Raw genomic sequence first — 21,672 nt, forward strand, 5'->3', positions numbered from 1 at the left:
TAGATAGTATATCAAAGTTTTCTGAATCCTTGACAATCACGTTTACTCATATACAAACTATGCACTGTTAGTGTGAAGGTACTCTTATCTACGCACATTTCCGATTCTCCTGAATACTTGAATGCGTAACATGTCGATGTAAAAATGTAATTGTCATACTCCTAAGCTAATTGATAACATTTTTTTAGTTAATTAAATCATGAGATTTATATAGGCCTAGCCTGCTGTCTAACCCATTTGTATAAATGTTATACATTAAAACATGTTGAAATAATTTAAAACATGATAGACATTTCCTTGTAATATGTACCTTCTTTAAATGAATAGTATTATATGACATGTAACAATATGCGTCTTTAAATAATTCTTATATTGCGATCCAGGTATTCATATCATCTATTTGGAGGATTTGGCACAATTATCATAACAGGGTATCGGGCCGACCATCACTGCGCAATGGAAACGGTTTTTAAGAACGTGGATATGGCACTGTCGTATGAGGAAGAGTTAAAACTTTGTCTTTCTTCGTCATTTGTTTTACTATGTTATATATCTTAATATTATCACAATGTCTCATATGCACTATGTATTGTTGATATATGTATGTAGATATATATTTACGCTTTCTGAACAATTATTATGACGTCATTAATATCCTATAATGCCGAAATCTTACACCATTACAGTTATTGTGACGTCATTAATATCCTATAATGCCAAAATCTTACACCAGTACAGTTATTGTGACGTCATTAATATCCTATAATGCCGAAATCTTACACCAGTACAGTTATTGTGACGTCATTAATATCCTATAATGCCGAAATCTTACACCAGCACAGTAATTGTGACGTCATTTGTATCCTATAATGCCGAAATCTTACACCAGTACAGTTATTGTGACGTCATTAATATCCTATAATGCCGAAATCTTACACCAGTGCAGTTATTGTGACGTCATACCGCCAATTAAAAAGAGGCGAAAAATTCAATTTTGCCAATAGTTTCCGTTTCACGATACATGTATTGCAATACAAGTATGACCTATACCGCATTATAACTAGTTTTTGTGAAAACAAATCCATCTACCCATACCATTCAATGAACCGATGTTAACACTTTACCTGTAGACTCATTGTTAAACCTGTACGTATTGTATTGCTATACCTGTACGTATACCCATCATACAATAGATGACCGCGTCGATATCATACGGTTGATCAAATGCTCTTTGTCTTTTGTTTGTACACATATATTACACAATATGTAATATATTGCTTATATATATATGTATATATACACATGTAAACACTAATTTAGCAAATCTTTGTGTATGTGTTCGTCTAAAGATTTTTAGTAATAGTTTCTGGTTTCGAGACAGAGGATCGATAATACACAACACACTTAATCAACATGGATAGGATGTACCGGTAGGTAATACATATGCTCAAAGCATAATTAAAACCATTAATTTAAGGGAAATCGCTAAAATTTAGCCAGCCAAAATTTAACTTTCATTTTTCATGACCAAATCGCCAAATTTTTTGACCGCTAAAATTTCCCGCTATATGGTATTGTGACGTAATTAATAACCTACAATGCCGAAATCTTACACCAATACAGTTATTGTGACGTCATTAATATGAAAAAAAAACTTGTTCAAACTAGAGGCATATTGATGATCGCTGTCTCTTTATTTACACAGCAACATGGCGTTGTAGTAGATTTGAAATAGTGGTTATTTCTTTTTACGTATTTTTCGATTCTAGTTTGGTGTTCCGAATCATTATTTATTATGCTGACGAGACATATACTTATTATTGCACTTAATTGATAAAAAAAACTCCGTTGTCTAATAGTTAAGCATCAATTTTATGACCAGCGTTGTTTTATTCAAAGTTACATGAAAGTTATCATTTTTCACAGTAATTGCCTGTAGTGGAATAGTAAAGTATTAATCTGATTAGTTACATATCTTCCGTAAGTACTTCCGGTTGGTTTTAGTGTTTTTCACAATACAGAATGTGTTGATAGACGATGACGTAATGATGATTATACTTCTCGACCTCGGTACACAGGACTTGCAGTTTTGTGAAAACTTGAAGATTCTTTGTCTATCGCCATCGACATCTCCAAAAGTAATAAGATCCGAGGTCACCATGTAGCGGCGATGACCTCCTCTTCTATGCTTCAACTTTCGGATTCGTTTGGCAATAAATGCTGAAAGGGAAAGCATCTGTGTAACAGTTTCAATCTTTCTCTAGGGTGCATTGTATAGTCTAGAAATTGTGAAAGGAAATATGTTTTAATACTTCCTAGAATCATATTTTTATTAACAGCAAAACTCCAAACAGTTCAATATTATCACACATATAACATATTTTAATTTCACCAGTCCTGCCGTAGACCAAATTTTCTGAAGTTTTAAAACCCGGAAGAGAATACCGTAGTGCAAACGAGACCGTGAATATAGTATTCAAAGTCGATAAAACGAGGGCGAAAACTATAGGTAGATATCTATAGACACATGAATAAAAATATGAACATGTGTATCTACATACTTCAACGACAACCAGACGGAATAAACGAGGTAAAGGGCGCGTGATGAAATAATTTACCTTAAACGTGTGTGTTGGTATGCATCCATCGCCAATAAACGAACAAATAGATAGACGTACATTCAGTTAATAGATATTAATAGATATTGCATCGGTATGCATAAAACTAGTGTATACTACATTAATTACGTATGGCAAGGGCTTACCGTGAAATGGGCACCTGTACATTTGATGGACTTCAGTTATGCTGCAGATTGGACACTGTCCAGTACAAGAAAGGTAATCTATCACATGGGCTGGTGGTGTTGGCCTGCAATTTAGGGATGAACAATAAACTATTTGTTATAAACATTAAAATATTTAATCTACCAAAGCTTTTACGTATTTAATGTTTCTATTCGCCTATAACGTATCACATTGTTCAATGACTTTCTCGTAAGGCAGGCGAGTTTTATGCTTCTAAAAACTATAAGTAGTAAGTTACCTTCATTATCCAATTAGACATTCACTTAGCTATAATGAGATACCTGTTCTAACCTTATAATATCCCGACATTGAAGCCCTCTTGTTTTGCCTCCTTTGTAGACAAATCCATCACAGCATATATCTCTAACGGGATCGTATGCCTGTTTTCCACAATGTGAGAGAAGTAAACGTCTTCGTTCTACTCCATATGGACCACATTCATGGGTTACACTGTGGAAGGTCCTGCCGTCAGTCTTACAGCAGCGGTCATCGTCCAGGCCGCTCCTATCTACAGGGAAATAACCATCAGATCCGTAGTCACAGCAGAGTTGGTGGGAAGAGTTAATGGAGAAGCCGCCGCAACATTTCATCCAAGGAGGGATAATTTTACCATCAATGCACGTGCTTGTCCTTTTATCATGCACGAATGCATCACAACACTGCATGTGATCTTCAATAGGGTATGTAGTTTTTCCACAGCACATTCGATAAAGAGAGTGGTAGTAATCTTTGCCACACAACGTTAAATCATCATTTGTAGTGATCTTCTTTGCAGGACATACTTCATATTTTACATTGATTTTTTCGTTACCACAGCACATCAAATCTGGAGCGTTGTCGTATAGTTTTTCATTACAACACATTTGTGCGTCCTGACTATAACGAACATTTCCACAGCAATTCGCATCTGAAGGCAGAAACAAAAAGAAGAGATAATAAATTGTTTACACCTAATATCCATCGCTAGGGCTTACAAAATACACTCAATCATTTCAATACAAATCTAGGGTTAGATAATGAAGTACTAAAATGAATTAATTGTACCATACAGCGGTTTCGTCCTTCTAGGTTTCGTCGGTAATGTTAAGGGCCTAATTGGATGGTACAAAGACAGAAAAAAAAAAAAAAAAGAAGTCGAAAAATGTTAAAATCTAGATAAGAAGGTAAAAAAAAGCCCCATAATGTATTAAATTTCATCCTTTTCAATACTGGATTTCAAAAGAACGTTAAGGAGATGTTTTTATTAAAATAATTATCTCAAAGGATTGTACAAATCTGTGATTTACCTTCTAAAGCAAGCGGTATTAGATTGGGTGTCTTATGTCTAGTGGATACAAATGTAATGTAAGGCACAGATGTAGTAAAAACAATAGATAGCGGTGGAAAGGTTGATGTCACAAGGGGTAGAATTATAAGGCAAAGTAGATGTGGAAGGGTTGATGTCAAAAGTGATAAATTTACAGGAAAAAGTGGAGGTTGGAAAGCGTTGATGTCAAGTGGAATAAAATTACAGCAAAGAGAGGATATAAAAGAGTTGCTGTCAAAAGGATAATGTTACATGGAAAAGTAGTGTAGTGATAGAAAGGGTTGCTGTTAAGAGAAAGATAGGTTGTTCTATTTTGAAAACAAATCTTGGAAATGTGGATGTGCGCTTATGCCTTAAAGGGAACTCATATCGTAATAGAACACTTACGTGATACCTGCTTGTGTACATACTTTTCACGGTGATGCCTGGTATGATAGTTGTATTACCACTCACATGGGTCTCATCCCGATGATCAAGGTATGTCACGTCACAATACGAGATGTCTTGTGACATGTCGCCTTCCTTTCTAGACTCTGTGTTCACTGGTTAGACAGAAAAATAATTCTTAACCAGTAGGCATTTACTGCTATGACAGCGATGTCATTTCTTATGGTAGTACAGGGTATATGTCCTCGAGATTACAAATATATACCCAGGAGGAATGTGACGCATGTTGGGAATGTACGATGAATTTTTTTTTAAATTAGCATTGCCCAAGGCATTATCTTAATAGGAATATATAGATATAATTTATATTAAGTGTCTATATAATATATATATTAATCAATTAACTGTTATTAAATATATCTTAATATGTCTTAACATATCATAACGAACGGGACCAGGTAACTTAATTCAGGATAATTTAACGTCTCTTTCCATGTCTTTCCTTCTGATGGTATGTCGTAATTGAAATGTACTTTGTAAAAAAAAAGTTACAAAGTCGTCAACATGGCCTCTGAAGGAATAGAAATACGGTGACAATACATTTCCGAACACTAGTAAGTCCTGATTCATTACAGTATATTATTTGATAATCTGCAATCTTCTTTAGAAGTTGAATATCATCAAAGGCTAAAGATATCCGCGCACTTCACGTTTTATTCAGCTACAAAACTTTTTATGTAGCATAACACTTACTTACCGGTACCTATGACTAAAAGGATGGACAAAACTCCAAGCTGTTTTAATACATTCGACATCTTTTACATGCTAGTCCTTGTAACATTTTACTTGTTCAGCTTTTTATATATATATCAGATACATGAAACCAAAGGAGATGGAAATTCATCCTTTCAACCGTGCATGTTTGATCCATTGTTTTACTGGAGTACCTGATTTGCCAGGGATATGAATGTTTCTGCTCATTCGCTGAGACGCGTATGTGAGGAAATACATTGTATTGGGTGCAGTCGCCTTTTGATTTTTTTGCGTCAGTTGTAACCTGTTTTGTTAATCACTACGGATGGAAATCCCTGTCATTTTTTTTTTGGTTTTTTTCTTATTCTTATATCCACAGATTTTGTTGGTATTGTTTCTTTTAATACATTCCTGCTCCTTTCTCTTTAGACATAATGGGAATAAGAAGGAAGAGAACTTGGTTGACATTTTCTGCATCTGATGATTGGCTATTTGTGAGTGTCTGTTGCACTGTATATTTATGAGTTGTGATTCTAAAACGCTATAGGCCAGTTGGATGCTGGAAGGTTATTGTTTTGCAAATATGAAAGTCAACGGGGTAAATTTTCCAATTATATGACCATAACTTTAACTTAAAATCCCATAAGCTGTCAGAGGTAATATCTAAAAACACATTATCGAAGACTTTTCCGTAATAATAGAAAATAAAAGGGTCTGCAACCATATTTGATACAAAACAATTAGGTAGGTCCTACATTAATGCATATATTACCGGTAGAATCTGCACTTTCGAGTCTCGAGAGTGAAACAGAAGGACATCACTGTTTCATGAGAATTAAAAGTAGTGACTTACGGGTACTTACAATGCGGGTAATACCAATCGTTCAGACGATTATGATATCAGTTCATCAATCGTTAAGACAGACGATAATGATATCAGTTCATCAATCGTTAAGACGATTATGATGTCATTTCACCGATCGTTAAGACGATTATGATGTCATTTCACCGATCGTTAAGACGATTATGATTTCATTTCACCGATCGTTAAGACGATCATGTGGTCGTCTCACCAATCGTTTAGACGGTTATGATGTCATTTCATCAATCATTAAGACGATTGTGATGTCATTTCACCGAGCGTTAGGACAATTATGATGTCATTTCACAAATCGTTTAAACGATTATGATGTGATTTGACAAATCTTTTAGGCGATTATGTCATTTTATCAATCGTATGGAGGACTATGATGTCATTTCACCAATCGTTCAGACGATGACGCCTTTCAGGACATTCTGGAAAGAAACATCCATGGAAACAGCGACAAGTTTCATCATTAAATCTTGATATATATATTCCAAGAGAAAATAATTTTATCAATATTGAAAAGTTGCCATCCACTTGTATTTCTAACGTTGTCACCTGGACGTAGTATTTTTTCTCTCCATTTTATCTGCAGATTAAGGATATTTGTAGATAAAGGATCTGCAATAAAACGAAATGCTGGTCTTGTCTTGATAGAACCTTTGATCCTCTGATTCGACAGGCGACAAAATAACTTCTTGTCGGATAATTTTATTTCTCTGGGCTAGGCTAAATAATTGTTTTAACATCAAGGTTTGATTCCCTCCTTTTTGATGTGTTATGTGCAACATTGATATTTCTACCTTGAAAATACAATGTGAATGATGTTTATGTAACACTGTTATGATTTGTGTTATGTAAAGGATGTAACACTGTTATGATTTTTGTTATAGACAGGATGTAACACTTATTTTTTTATGTGATGTACAGGATGTAACTGTGTTAGGATTTGTGTTATAGACAGGATGTAACACTGTTATGATTAGTGTTATAGACAGGATGTAACTCTGTTAGGATTTGTGTTATAGACAGGATGTAACACTGTTTGGATTTGTGTTATGTACAGGATGTAACACTGTTATGATTTGTGTTATAGACAGGATGTAACACTGTTATGATTTGTGTCATAGACAGGATGTAACACTGTTATGATTAGTGTTATAGACAGGATGTACCTCTGTTAGGATTTGTGTTATAGACAGGATGTAACTCTGTTAGGATTTGTGTCATAGACAGGATGTAACACTGTTATGATTTGTGTTATAGATAGGATGTAACACTGTTATGATTTGTGTTATGTACAGGATGTAACACTGTTAGGATTTGTGTTATAGACAGGATGTAACACTGTTATGATTTGTGTTATAGACAGGATGTAACACTGTTAGGATTTGTGTTATAGACAGGATGTAACACTTATTTTTTTATGTGATGTACAGGATGTAACACTGTTATGATTTGTGTTACAGACAGGATGTAACACTGTTATGGTTTGTATTATGTACAGGATGTAACACTGTTATGATTTGTGTTATAGACAGGATGTAACACTGTTATGATTTGTGTTATAGACAGGATGTAACACTGTTATGATTTGTGTTATAGACAGGATGTAACACTGTTCTGATTTGTGTTATAGACAGGATGTAACACTGTTATGATTTGTGTTATAGACAGGATGTAACACTGTTATGATTTGTGTTATGTACAGGATGTAACACTGTTATGACTTGTGTTATAGACAGGATGTAACTCTGTTATGATTTGTGTTATAGACAGGATGTAGCACTGTTATGACTTGTGTTATAGACAGGATGTAACACTGTTATGATTTGTGTTATAGACAGGATGTAACTCTGTTATGACTTGTGTTATAGACAGGATGTAACACTGTTATGATTTGTGTTATAGACAGGATGTAACACTGTTATGATTTGTGTTATAGACAGGATGTAACACTGTTATGATTTGTGTTATAGACAGGATGTAACACTGTTATGATTTGTGTTATAGACAGGATGTAACACTCTTTGGATTTGTGTTATGGACAGGATGTAACACTGTTATGATTTCTGTTATAGACAGGATGTAACACTGTTATGATTTGTGTTAAAGACAGGATGTAACACTGTTATGATTTGTGTTATAGACAGGATGTAGCACTGTTATGATTTGTGTCATAGACAGGATGTAACACTGTTATGATTTGTGTTATAGACAGGATGTACCTCTGTTAGGATTTGTGTTATAGACAGGATGTAACACTGTTCGGATTTGTGTTATAGACAGGATGTAACACTGTTATGATTTGTGTTATAGACAGGATGTAACACTGTTCTGATTTGTGTTATAGACAGGATGTAACACTGTTATGATTTGTGTTATAGACAGGATGTAACACTGTTTGGATTTGTGTTATAGATAGGATGTAACTGTGTTATGATTTGTGTTATGTACTGGATGTAACACTGTTATGGTTTGTATTATGTACAGGATGTAACACTGTTATGATTTGTGTTATAGACAGGATGTAACACTGTTATGATTTGTGTTATAGACAGGATGTACCTCTGTTAGGATTTGTGTTATAGACAGGATGTAACTCTGTTAGGATTTGTGTTATAGACAGGATGTAACACTATTATAATTTGTGTTATAGACAGGATGTAACACTGTTCGGATTTGTGTTATAGACAGGCTGTAACACTGTTCGGATTTGTGTTATAGACAGGCTGTAACACTGTTCGGATTTGTGTTATAGACAGGCTGTAACACTGTTCGGATTTGTGTTATAGACAGGATGTAACCCTGTTATGATTTGTGTTATAGACAGGATGTAACACTGTTATGATTTGTGTTATAGACAGGATGTAACACTGTTATGTTTTGTGTCATAGACAGGATGTAACACTGTTATGATTTGTGTTATAGACAGGATGTAACACTGTTTGGATTTGTGTTATAGACAGGATGTAACACTGTTCGGATTTGTGTTATAGACAGGCTGTAACACTGTTCGGATTTGTGTTATAGACAGGATGTAACCCTGTTATGATTTGTGTTATAGACAGGATGTAACACTGTTATGATTTGTGTTATAGACAGGATGTAACACTGTTATGTTTTGTGTCATAGACAGGATGTAACACTGTTATGATTTGTGTTATAGACAGGATGTAACACTGTTTGGATTTGTGTTATAGACAGGATGTAACACTGTTATGATTTGTGTTATAGACAGGATGTAACACTGTTATGATTTGTGTTATAGACAGGATGTAACACTGTTATGATTTGTGTTATAGACAGGATGTAACACTGTTATGATTTGTGTTATAGACAGGATGCAACACTGTTTTGATTTGTGTTATAGACAGGATGTAACACTGTTATGATTTGTGTTATAGACAGGATGCAACACTGTTTTGATTTGTGTTATAGACAGGATGTAACACTGTTATGTTTTGTGTTATAGACAGGATGCAACACTGTTTTGATTTGTGTTATAGACAGGATGTAACACTGTTATGTTTTGTGTCATAGACAGGATGTAACACTGTTATGATTTGTGTTATAGACAGGATGTAACACTGATTGGATTTGTGTTATGGACAGGATGTAACACTGTTATAATTTGTGTTATAGACAGGATGTAACACTGTTATGATTTGTGTTATAGACAGGATGTAACACTGTTTGGATTTGTGTTATGGACAGGATGTAACACTGTTTGGATTTGTGTTATGGACAGGATGTAACACTGTTATGATTTGTGTTATAGACAGGATGTAGCACTGTTATGATTTGTGTTATAGACAGGATGTAACACTGTTATGATTTGTGTTATAGACATGATGTAACACTGTTATGATTTGTGTTATAGACAGGATGTAACACTGTTATGATTTGTGTTATAGACAGGATGTAACACTGTTATGATTTGTGTTATAGACAGGATGTAACACTGTTATGATTTGTGTTATAGACAGGATGTAACACTGTGATGATTTGTGTTATAGACAGGATGTAACACTGTTATGGTTTGTGTTATAGACAGGATATAACACTGTTATGATTTCTGTTATAGACAGGATGTAACACTGTTATGATTTGTGTTAAAGACAGGATGTAACACTGTTATGATTTGTGTTATAGACAGGATGTAACACTGTTTGGATTTGTGTCATGTACTGGATGTAACACTATAATTTGTTATTTGCCGAAAGGACCAAGGAGGAGAGCTGATGCATACCGCGGTGTCCGGCTTCCATCGTCCGTCCGTCCGTCCGTCCGTCCGTCCGTCCGTCCGTCAGTTGACTTCTGTACCACTCATCAGAATTTTATCAAAATTGATAGAAAGCATCCCTATGTAGCTGTTAGTTAACTGGATATAAATGATGCGGCTGACCCTCCAGGGACCTGAGGGATAGGCAAAAAGGACTATGTTTGGCAATATTGATATTAACGACTTCTTCACTGAAACTAAGCAATTTATGACATTGATATTTCAGTGGTAACATCCCTAAGTGGTTGGGATTCAAATTAATACAATGATGGGGCTGACCTCATATAGACAAAAGGGAGCAATTTGGCTATATTGCTATAATCAAAGGCTTCATATATTTTTGAAATCGTTGACATTCCCACCCCTAACCTTATATAGCAAAAGATAAACATATTACCATGAAACTAAGTCCCTAGGGGCGAGGAAAGACCCCAGGGCCTATTTTTACATCATGTTTGAAATTGTCGAGATCTCCACCCTTAAACATTATATAGCATCAGTAGACCTCAAAAAATAATGCTGTTAATGAATTGAACATAAGCATTATTTTGACATTTGATCAAATCAACCAGGTTGGGATACAGGCCTTCTAGGCCTCTTGTATACAGGATGTAATACTGTTCTTGTATGACTTGTGTTATATATAGAATGTACTGTAACACTGAAACACTATAATTTGTTACTGCATGTAACACTATGATGATTTGAGTTTTATAAAGGATGAAACCGGTTGACACATTTTCATTTCAGAATCTGTAATGTGACATGAATGATTGTTATATTTTGTTAAAAATATATCTGTGTTCATTGTATACATCAAATATACGTCAAAAATCACAGAAACAGATGTAGATTTCACATCGGCTTTTGTGTCTGTTAATAAACGTCTTTCTTTTGTGATATACTCTCCAGTTGTAACACAGCATGTGTGTGATATAATGTCCAGTTCTGTGTGAGATGAACTGTCAAGGTCTTACACAATATTTGTGTGATGTGATGTCCAGTTCTAACACAATATTTGTGTGATGTAATGTCCAGTTCTAACTCAATGTCTGTGTGATGTACTGTCCAGTTCTAACTCAATGTCTGTGTGATGTGATGTCCAGTTCTAACACAATGTCTGTGTGATGTACCGTCCAGTTCTAACTCAATATTTGTGTGATGTGATGTCCAGTTCTGTTTGAGATGAACTGTCAAGGTCTTACACAATATTTGTGTGATGTGATGTCCAGTTCTAACTCAATATTTGTGTGATGTACTGTCCAGTTCTAACACAATATTTGTGTGATGTACTGTCCAGTTCTAACTCAATGTTTGTGTGATGTACCGTCCAGTTCTAACTCAATGTCTGTGTGATGTACTGTCCAGTTCTAACTCAATGTCTGTGTGATGTACTGCCTGGTTCTCAAATAATGTGTGATCTGTATTTTCCAGGTTTAACACAATATTTGTGTGATATTCTGCCAAGTTCTAACACAATGTCTGTGTGATGTACCGTCCAGTTCTAACACATTGTCTGTGATGTAATGTCCAGTTCAAACAGAACATGTAAGTCAATATGTATGTCAGTATACGCAAATTCAAACGAGAGTAGTAGTGATAGGTGAAGGAGATAATACGTGGTTTGATACGACCTAGTTTAGTGATAGAAATGACCAGTCATAACACGTTTCACTTATAATCAGGAAAATATGTAATATTTGTGAATGTAATACAAATACACAGGATAAAACAAACGTTATTCGCTGCATTTTTATTATGAAAACATATTCCAATATTTAATATTCTAACACATTAATTTCTGCATTTGTAAGTTGTGATATTCATTCATTCATTCAAAACACACAATTTCCGATACATTTCCATTCATGCACTGTGACTAGAAGAGCTAGACATTCGTATTATGGCAGCGATTGGTTGAATGAGGACAAGATATGGTCGGTTGTTGCAACACGAGTTTCGATTGGATATTAACGTACAAATGATAATCTACGTAACGAGAAACAGTCTACAGTCTACGTATCGACCAAAACATCCAACCCGGACAATTTGTTTTGCTGATAAGTATGTGTATTTTCGGGATTCCCTACTCAATTTTAAATCACGATATATTTCACTGGATTCTACACTGGAAATTCATTAGGCGGAAATTGTCTCAGAAATATAAATGCTTATTCATCCATGAACATCGGGAAGTTTAAAAGGAATGGTTTGTATGACCCTTAATCACGGACTATGCATTATGCAAGCAGAATGAAAGTAGACATAATTAAATAGTTAGCAAATGGAAGGGTAGACATGTGAGACATTAACTAATTTCGCCTTGACTGTTTAATTCGTAATTTTATGCTTAATTGATCATAATGTAAGGGAGTGTTTTTATCGAAGCTGGTATCAGATAAACATATTTTGATTGTTGTCGTTCGGTGTAATGAAAATGAGCTTAACTTGGCATAAATGATGAAATGTTGATATTAGCATATAACATGAACGTTGTAAAGTCAAACCTTTAAAATAAACTGCGAAATTGGAATTACACTTCAAAGAGTGAATTTGGAGATAATAATGAGAAGGTTTGATCTCACGTAAGAAATAAAGTGGCACTGGCCTTCACCGTGAATATAATTTGTCCACGAATCAGTTATTCATATTCAATGAAAGCATGTGAACACATCAAATTATTTTGATTTATGCATTTTAAATAATAAAGACAAAATAAATACAGTAATGAGCAATTGTAAGCTGATGGGTTATTGAGATGATCCATCTATATGTACAACGTACACGAGTTAATGTAACATTAAACAAACAAACATTAAGATTATGACTTTCAGGTATTTGTATGGGTTTTCTTATTGCATGTGTAAAGGTAATGGGTGATGTAGAATGCTTGTATAAACTATAAGAACAGTTAAAATGACAATCGATATTGGCATTTAAAATAAATAAATATAAATAAAATGCCTCAACAAGTATTGGGTAATAAATTAAAAATGAGAATTTACATATGACATATGACTGGATTAAGCTATTCTTGTAGTATACAATGTACAAGAATATTGCAATAAAAGATATGTGACATATACAAAACAATTGAGAAATGAAGCAACAAAGATATTTTTCCCACTGAAAACAATGAGAAAATACCATGGACTGTATATAGAATGTCGGAATATCACAAGAAACGTGTTTTTAACACTTCTAATCAGTTTTTCCCTTTACAACTAATTTTGAAGATTAAAAAAATCATAGAGATGAACTACATGTATATCCATAGTACCCTGATTTAACCTTTAAAACAAAAACAAAACAAAAAAACAAAATGCTAATACACCGAAGTATATACGACTTATCCGCTAATATCACAAGGTGGTAGCCTTTCGATTAAAGCCCGAGACTTTTTCGAAAATTTTAAGGTGTAAACTTCAGAAGATGAAATGATGATTAGAATGAAACGTTTACGATTTAAAACATGTTTACAGAAGGGTTTAGCACTCCAGGTCGTCCTCTTTAGACTTTTATTTTTCTCCTGAACAAGATCTTTTTTTATACGATAGTTTCGTCCTCTAGACTTCCTCTTCATGAGATAAGCTGTGAAAATAGAAAAAAAATGTACTCCTCATATTAATCACTTCCAGGTGTATTTATTATTTCACGTAATATTTTAGCGAGCCTCTCGAGACTAATAATTATAAACTTCCACATTAATCACAAACGTAATATAAAAGAATGAAGCCTTCTTCTTAATAAAAACCTTTAGTTCTCGTGATTACTGAACTTACATCATTGTGATTGTTAAATGATTTTGTACAGTCGATCACTATTAATACTTAAATCAGCCGAAGTAGACGGATTGACATAAAATATTCAAATTTCACTGAGATAGAGTAACAAAGGTATATATACCATGTTGGATGCAATCCATATTCTTCAGAACTCTTGCCCGGAGCCATGCTGCAGATGAACATTTCATTGATGGATAATTCTGAGGATCATACCTTCGATGCCTTTTCTTGCAAATGGTACTGTTTTAAAAATAGCAGGAAATTTGACTACTTTTTGGCTTAATACTATTCTTAAATCATATTGATTAATAAGTTCCAAAAAAAAACGGTAATCATTCATATCTTTTATGTCATCTGACCCGAAGGGGGAGGCGGTCATATTTGATGTAAATTAGGCAGGCCCGACCCCTGAGGACAGAGGGGTGGGGCCCCAAAGGGGGAACTTTAGTGAAATTTTGCATTAATATCCTACTTCTTCTTAACCCTTGGGTGAATTACAACCAAATTTAATGTGAAACATCATTGGGGAGGACAATATAAATGAGGCTGGTGTGACCATGGAACCGAGTAGTGGGCAATACATTCATAAGATTTAGATTTTCAACAAAAAGGTCAAGATATACCAAAAAGTTAACCAAGCTGTACGATATATACCTGTTGAGTGGCACTACTTTATTGGAGCAGCACTTCTGGCTTGTTTTGTTGTACACAGCAGCACCACAACACCAGAGGCCATTCAATTTTGCATTTTTGTGGAAATGGTTTTTACAGCACCTGTCCTTCCTTTTCTGAACTGTGTTTTTTTTCTTCTTGCCACACAACTGAACGTTGCGTTTACTTCCTTTGTTTTTCATAGTTCTGTCCTTTGGACGCCCATGTATACATTCTTGGTAAGAGGTGTTAAGAATATACGCTCCACAACACGTTATATTCTCCATGTTTTTACCTTTATACAGCCTGTTGTTGCAACAGATATCTTTGTTTGAGTCCCATGCTTCTGTTCCACATCTTGGGGTCCGATCATCGGCTGCTGGACAATTTTCAGCTGCTCTCTTGTAAGATTTACCGTTACAGCAGCTGTCGTGAAATTTGTGTTGCTTTTTCACGGGGAACACTGTATTTGACTCATTACAGCAGACTTGATCATCATTGAGTTTTGTTCTACCGCAGCACATTTCCCTGCTGTACACTACAGTTTCTGGAAAAGAAACCGATCTACTGTGAACAAGCAGCTTTAAAAAGTATTTCCATTTGTCAACTCACCTTGCATATAAGTAACTGAAACATCAAATATTATTTTCTCGTGAATTTACATGCATACATTTATATCCATAATGATCAGAATTTTCAATCTGATTTTCTTTTTCGTCTTTTTTACTTTACCAAAAGACTTCCACAACATTGTCATGGACTAATCAAGGGAGGTAAGCACCCCTTAACATAAACTTACAAGCTGAGTAAAATACATTTTGCCTTTATTCTATTCCGAGTGTTCCGGACGCCCAGACAAATAACATATATCGATACAGAGGTCGTGTTCTACACAATTCTCATTCGCACTCCCTATATACAATTGCAATACCTACCTCCACAGCAGTACTCGAAGTTGTTGTATGTGTGTTTATTAGCACAACATCCATGTGTCAATAAATCTATAACTTCTGATCCACAACATGTTTCTTTACGGCCGGAAGTGTTGTTTTTCCGTACAACCATGCCGTTGCAGCACCATTCAACACTGGGCGTAAACGGGATGTTAATTTCCCCTGCAATTCAAGATAACGTCTGTTCATTTTTTGTTGAAAAGCAAAGCAATATATACATGTCTTCTCTCACTAATTCAATAAGTGAATCATTCATTTGAAATATTTTCTAGCTAAAAAAACAAAAAAGCGTCCCGATTTCATTACATATCCGAACACATCAGTTATTAATTGTAAAATAATGTTACATTTTCGGGGGGGGGGGGGGGGGAATGTATTCAATGTAACAGCACCATATGTTACAAAAGCTGTGTTGTATTAAACAAAGGAATTATTGGAAATATTTGATTGTATTCCTTTTGATCACAATGATTTGGCAATAACACCCCACACACAGGGGATGCTGTCCTTAAATTACATTACCAAACTAATAAACTTGACATTATAATAATAGAAGATCTATTGTTTACTTACTATTTTCAGTTCCTTGTGGTGCACAGCGACTGGTTTATCGGAAGAATGTAGTAGTCCAATTCACAATGGAACGCATTTTTATCCGGAATTATTGATTTACTGCAACAGACAGGAGGAAAGCTTCCATTGTAGTTGGTGATGTCAACAGATGTATCTTCGTCACAACAGGTATGTGTCGTCATGTTGATGATTTCCCCGCCACAACGCATTGTGTTTGTCGGCAATACTTCTACGAAGGAGTTTGCTTTATGACACTGATGCGTTCGATTGTCATAGGTTTCACTACCGCAGCAATGCCCTTTATAATTCTTCAGATGATAAAGTTGGCTTCCACAACATCGTCCCATATTCACGTCAAACGACTTATTTCCACAACATCTTCTCCCTGTAAAACAAAAAATGAAGACAGTTCGTTTTGTTTTACTCATCATTATAACTTTCACGTAAGGCTGATATAGTCTCAATGAATGTTCAGTTTTACAACAAACCAGATGAACTATTGACTCAAAGTTGATGAGTTAACTTGAAACAGCAACTTAAAATATCCGCGGGAGAATAGGCTTTTCCTTTCCTTTCTTTCTTCGTGTGTGCGTGTGTGTGTGATTCCAAACCAAACAACACCTACCTTCCTCTAACACTATCTTTTCACCGCCACAACACATCTCCTTCCCTGTCTCGATAGGCTTTCCATTACAGCAAGTGAAGTTCTGACTTTCAAATCGTGTTTTGTTGTAAGTATCTCCACAGCAAATCTCACTTCCTGGTTTATATGTTTTGCCACTGGCTGTAAGAGATGGCTTTATATGATAGTTACTGTTTTAGAATAATGTATACATATATTGTGTGATAAAGATATATATATTGTACCATTTAGTAAAGATTTCAACACAAGAGAGGACTATAAACAGTAATTTGATACATTGATAGCAATAATTCTTAATATTTTTTGGAAATGACCAACAACCATGGGAGGTAACTCTAGCAGAACTTAAATACATATTGGTGATATACTTCAGCACTAAACGCACGTTGTGATTAAATTGTCTGCAACCTGTCAGAATTAAAGGACTATAACTTTTTGAAGAAGGCAGCTTAAAACTTATATTTCCATTTTTAATGTATTCTTTCTTATATCTAACCTGTAACATGGGACCTCTTATTATGACGTCACGACTACAGGCGATCGTTATATTTCACATTTCAACCTATATAATCTACTAATAGTCAACTCGCCTGTCGTATAACAGAATTACATAAATCATGACAACTTACAAAAAGTACATTGATTTTTTAATCCGGTAGCTCAAATTTCACGACGTCAAAATACACTAATATAGTGACGTCATACAAAACGACGTCATAAAGTGACGACGGTTCGAACATTGGTCATCATATCAGTGCACTAATTAGAATCATATGAGAATTATGATCTAATAATTGTCTATTCTGTTTGGTAAGGTTATAGAGTAACAATGCAGAACAAATGGAAAAATATACACATACAGTGTATATGGAAATATACACTCACGCACATATATATATACAGTATATCATTTATAAATTATTTAGTTATGTATCTGCCAATGACAGCGTTTGTTGTGTTATAAATCAAGTTGTATGGTCATTGCCCAGTTACTTTATGGATATTGCGATATTGGATATCGAAATATACAAAACTGATGTATTTGACGTAAAATAGAGCCTACATTTCACATGTTAAAAGCATTAAAACAAACACCCTTCGGCTTTGACTGACTACATTAATTCCTTCTCTGTCACACCTCTAGTAGATATGTGAACAGAAACACTTCAATGTATTGCAGGTTCTCTGAAAAAACTAATATTTTCATTTCAGCAATGACAAAGTAAGATGCGTCGTCTAACTTACCTATACAGCACTTGACAATCTGGCCGTCTTGGATGAGGTCAGACAGCTTGGAATCACAGCACATTTCCCGATCCAGGTAGTATTCAGTCACGCCGCAGAAATGCTTTAGCCTCATCGACAGCGACACTGCAGGGTAAAAACAAAAACAGTCAGTCAAATAACAAGTATATATTCTACAGATTTATACATATTCATATATATATGATACATTCCTATAATGGTTACAGAACACATAACTCGTATATTTTTCGTAGGTTTATGTATATAATGATTTCTATAATAGTAACAAAATGCAAAACAAGTTATATTTTATAGATTTACAACAAATAAATGTATAACATTTAACACGTGCATTATGTTAGCAACAAATAAACGTCTAATATTTTAACACGTCCATAATGTTCACAACAAATAAATGTATAACATTTAAAAAATCCATTATGTTAACAGCAAAATAAACATTGTCGCACTTTTAAGAGAAAAAATCATCGAGGTTATTTTTCATAGCCGTGTCACTACGTTACACTTAAGCATCAACGCTTATAATTAATCATTGAAAATGATTTTCTAATGTTTTATGTACAATTTTACTGGTTTTAAATGGGATTCGTATTCTCAAATCAATACGCAACGTCAATTGTCGTATTGTGACGTCACCTTTTTCGCGCCATTCTCGGAATTTCTTTCATAGAAGAATGAAAAGAATTTTTCGACCAATCACATTTGAGTATTTACCATGAAAACAAAGAAAAATTAATTATATGTATATAAATGTGGGCCCGATACTCCTCTAGAATACTTCAGTCAAGCAAAGCATTATAGTAAAGGTATAAGTATACCTTCATTAAGCATTTTGACGTATAAACTCTCATACTCCCTTAAAACCTATATTGTTTACATCAACTTGTGATTCTGTTTCGGTTAATCACAATTAGTACAAACGTACCTGCATTCGATAAATCGCGTGAAATGCCGGAATGATAAATATAATCAATTTTTGGTTTGGTTTCCGGTATACATGTATATCCTAAACCTGGTGTAGCTATATTCCATCTGCTATATTTCAAATATATTTATCCTTTCATCTCTGTAATTAACTGCTGTGTTTATGTTCATTAAACTATTAATTAATGATACTTGATTAGTATTTTGACAACAATGCATATTTCTTTTTGTAACTCTTCAGTTTGGAGGAAGTAAAGAAATATTAATATTCCATGTGGGACTTATATAAAGATTGTTAATTGAGGACCTTCACTTCAGTTTTATCTCTACTCTTTCCATACGAGCATTTTTTGATAAATGACCAGTTTTAGGGGCGTTACCTAGCTAGGTTGTCCTCTTTAAATTGTTAATAACAACAAAATGAGTCCCAAAGTCCCAAAATAGCATATAACAAACATTCAAATCTATATGCTTCATTCCTTATGATTAATAAAAAGTTCTTAAAAACATCATTTCGCTTTTTGTGATCGCTTGTAATAAACAGTGATAAAACATACATAAACAAATACAATAATGTCATGTGGTCTAGTTAATTACGTCATAATTAATATGACGTCATACCTGCTGACAGTAGAAAACTCAGCCACATCTTAACCATAGGAATTTGAACTAATTGACGCAAATAATGTAAGTTACAGCATATCATATACAACTTATGTGTATCGACAATAAAGTTCGGCGTTTAATAATACCATTGCTACCGTCCACCTGGTCGACATTTAATATAATCCATATACAATGATTATAATACACATAAAAGAACAATGTTTTATGCACAAATTTCTAAATGATAATAATTGAAAATGTTCAACACGAAGTGCTAGTTTATCAAAATTGTTCGGTTAGGCTATACTAAAGGCATGTTGAATATACAATTTCCAAACTTTAGTGATCGCATTTGTATTTTTACTAAAATCTGAATTTAAACAAAACAAATGAAATGGAAAAAAGTATGAGAAATATATGTTGTTGAATCTAACCTGAACTTGTTGCTAGCAGTAAAAGGAGCAGAACCTGTGAGAACTCCATGTCAGACGACCGTCTTCAAGTGTAGCATTACAATGATAGAATAGATCATTAAGTAGAATAACAGCGGTTTTGTTGGCAAAACCAAAAATACCTACTATAAATAAACGCGTAAATGGAAATTTTTGTGTATATCTTTGCGATATACAAGTTTTTTTTGGCATCGAGGATTTCTTGAGTCAAAAATAGACTGTGACATCTGCTAGAATTACTTGGTGATTCCCGCTTTACTTTAATTTTAGATACTGATTGCGAAATGAAGAAGATTGTCTCTTCAACATGCGTCATTGTAACCAACGATAACAAACTGACTGAAGGCGTGGTGCTAAACAGGACACGAGTGAAGTGAAAGAGAAAGTAGAATTTCCATCTCTTATACACCATGTGCTGTATGGCATTAAATTCTTCACAGTTGCTCACAGTTACTTGTTTTGTTTAGCTTTATCACATATGGTTATCTGGTTAAGTTTTACTGTTATACATTATGTGTTAAATCGTTAATGAACAAAACTTCTACACTTATAGAAAGGGGAATCTCAACTAGATATTTCATCTTTGTGCTACTTTCATTTTAAACAAATATTTCACATTATTTATTTGAGAAGGACACACAAAACTATCCAATTTTATCTTATTATATATATACAGTATATATATGCATGCATTTATACGTATGTTTATACTATCTTTAATTTAATTGATAACTGTACATGTGAAAATATCTCGTAAAGTCAGCCTTAGGAATGATTGAGTTATCTCCCATCCATTATCAAAATCTTATTTTGAGCATTTCTTAATTTGAAATATGATTAAGTTTACCGTAATATTCTTTTGTCTGAAACGAATCATAAGTACATCTTTACATGATTTTTTTTTATTTAATATGATTATTTCATGTTTTATTTCTACTTTATATAGAAACATTTACATCAAAGAAAAGTCACTGTAATGTTGAGCTCCCATCATTTTAAGTCATGTATTTAGCTATTTTTAAGCTTGTTTAAACTGTCTTTTCTTTATAAGGAAAGGACTCAATTTTCTGTTATCTAATCGGAATATAAGACACACCCATCTCTCTGTTCAGAAATAGTTGTTAAGATAAGTATTGCTGGGGTTAAATGTTCAGATTATAATACTCCTTTAATTTGATATAAACATCCGGCTCGGTATGAAAAAAAATGACTGTATTCGTGAAGGAAACACCCAGTTGTATATGACTGACGCTGAATGCGTTTATTAGAATGCTGCATTTGAATTAATAAATCAAATTGAAATGTAATACATAAAAAAAAACTCAGACATAATCAGAAAAATATCGATTACAAATTGGAAAATAGTATTGTTATTATAGATTTCATTCACAATAAATATAATATGTACTATTATAAACA

The 21,672-nt window shown here is 34.0% G+C and overlaps 2 protein-coding genes and 1 long non-coding RNA gene across 6 annotated transcripts; 1 reads left to right on the forward strand and 2 right to left on the reverse strand.

The window, feature by feature from the left end:
• Positions 1 to 1,534: 1,534 nt before the first annotated feature.
• Positions 1,535 to 5,312, reverse strand: LOC117324553 (galaxin-like). The gene is made up of 5 exons (XM_033880471.1): positions 5,255 to 5,312; positions 4,521 to 4,652; positions 3,096 to 3,711; positions 2,765 to 2,868; positions 1,535 to 2,220 (listed from the first exon to the last, which is right to left on the reverse strand). Exons 1-5 carry the CDS (start codon positions 5,310 to 5,312, stop codon positions 1,964 to 1,966), a joined length of 1,167 nt encoding a protein of 388 aa, XP_033736362.1. The 3' UTR covers positions 1,535 to 1,963.
• Positions 5,313 to 11,931: 6,619 nt separating this feature from the next.
• On the forward strand, positions 11,932 to 20,702 carry LOC117322884. 4 transcript variants are annotated; one of them, XR_004531611.1, is made up of 5 exons: positions 12,395 to 12,464; positions 15,575 to 15,609; positions 16,372 to 16,530; positions 18,218 to 18,326; positions 20,524 to 20,702. It is a non-coding gene; the product is annotated as an uncharacterized LOC117322884 (long non-coding RNA). The 4 variants fall into 4 exon arrangements; XR_004531612.1 differs by lacking the exons at positions 12,395 to 12,464; positions 15,575 to 15,609 and adding an exon at positions 11,932 to 11,948; XR_004531610.1 differs by lacking the exon at positions 15,575 to 15,609 and having other exon boundaries at positions 12,157 to 12,609.
• On the reverse strand, positions 12,135 to 16,472 carry LOC117322883 (galaxin-like). The gene is made up of 5 exons (XM_033877820.1): positions 16,363 to 16,472; positions 15,772 to 15,951; positions 14,840 to 15,383; positions 14,307 to 14,425; positions 12,135 to 13,991 (listed from the first exon to the last, which is right to left on the reverse strand). Exons 2-5 carry the CDS (start codon positions 15,899 to 15,901, stop codon positions 13,750 to 13,752), a joined length of 1,035 nt encoding a protein of 344 aa, XP_033733711.1. The 5' UTR covers positions 15,902 to 15,951; positions 16,363 to 16,472; the 3' UTR covers positions 12,135 to 13,749.
• Positions 20,703 to 21,672: the final 970 nt, after the last annotated feature.

The sequence above is a fragment of the Pecten maximus genome, chromosome 3, assembly GCF_902652985.1.
Source record: "Pecten maximus chromosome 3, xPecMax1.1, whole genome shotgun sequence".
NCBI classification, from domain to species: Eukaryota; Metazoa; Mollusca; class Bivalvia; order Pectinida; family Pectinidae; genus Pecten; species Pecten maximus.

Excerpts from the sequence above, each read along its gene's own strand:
- LOC117324553 (XM_033880471.1), bottom strand. The coding sequence starts at position 5,312 with ATGTCGAATGTATTAAAACAGCTTGGAGTTTTGTCCATCCTTTTAGTC. Across the intron at positions 2,869-3,095 it reads CAATGTCGGGATATTATAAG|GCCAACACCACCAGCCCATG; the intron begins GTTAGAACAGGT and ends CCTAAATTGCAG. Across the intron at positions 2,221-2,764 it reads GTACAGGTGCCCATTTCACG|CATTTATTGCCAAACGAATC; the intron begins GTAAGCCCTTGC and ends TTTCCCTTTCAG.
- LOC117322883 (XM_033877820.1), bottom strand. The coding sequence starts at position 15,901 with ATGGTTGTACGGAAAAACAACACTTCCGGCCGTAAAGAAACATGTTGT. Across the intron at positions 15,384-15,771 it reads CTTCGAGTACTGCTGTGGAG|AAACTGTAGTGTACAGCAGG; the intron begins GTAGGTATTGCA and ends TTTCTTTTCCAG. Across the intron at positions 14,426-14,839 it reads AAAGTAGTGCCACTCAACAG|TACCATTTGCAAGAAAAGGC; the intron begins GTATATATCGTA and ends TTTTTAAAACAG.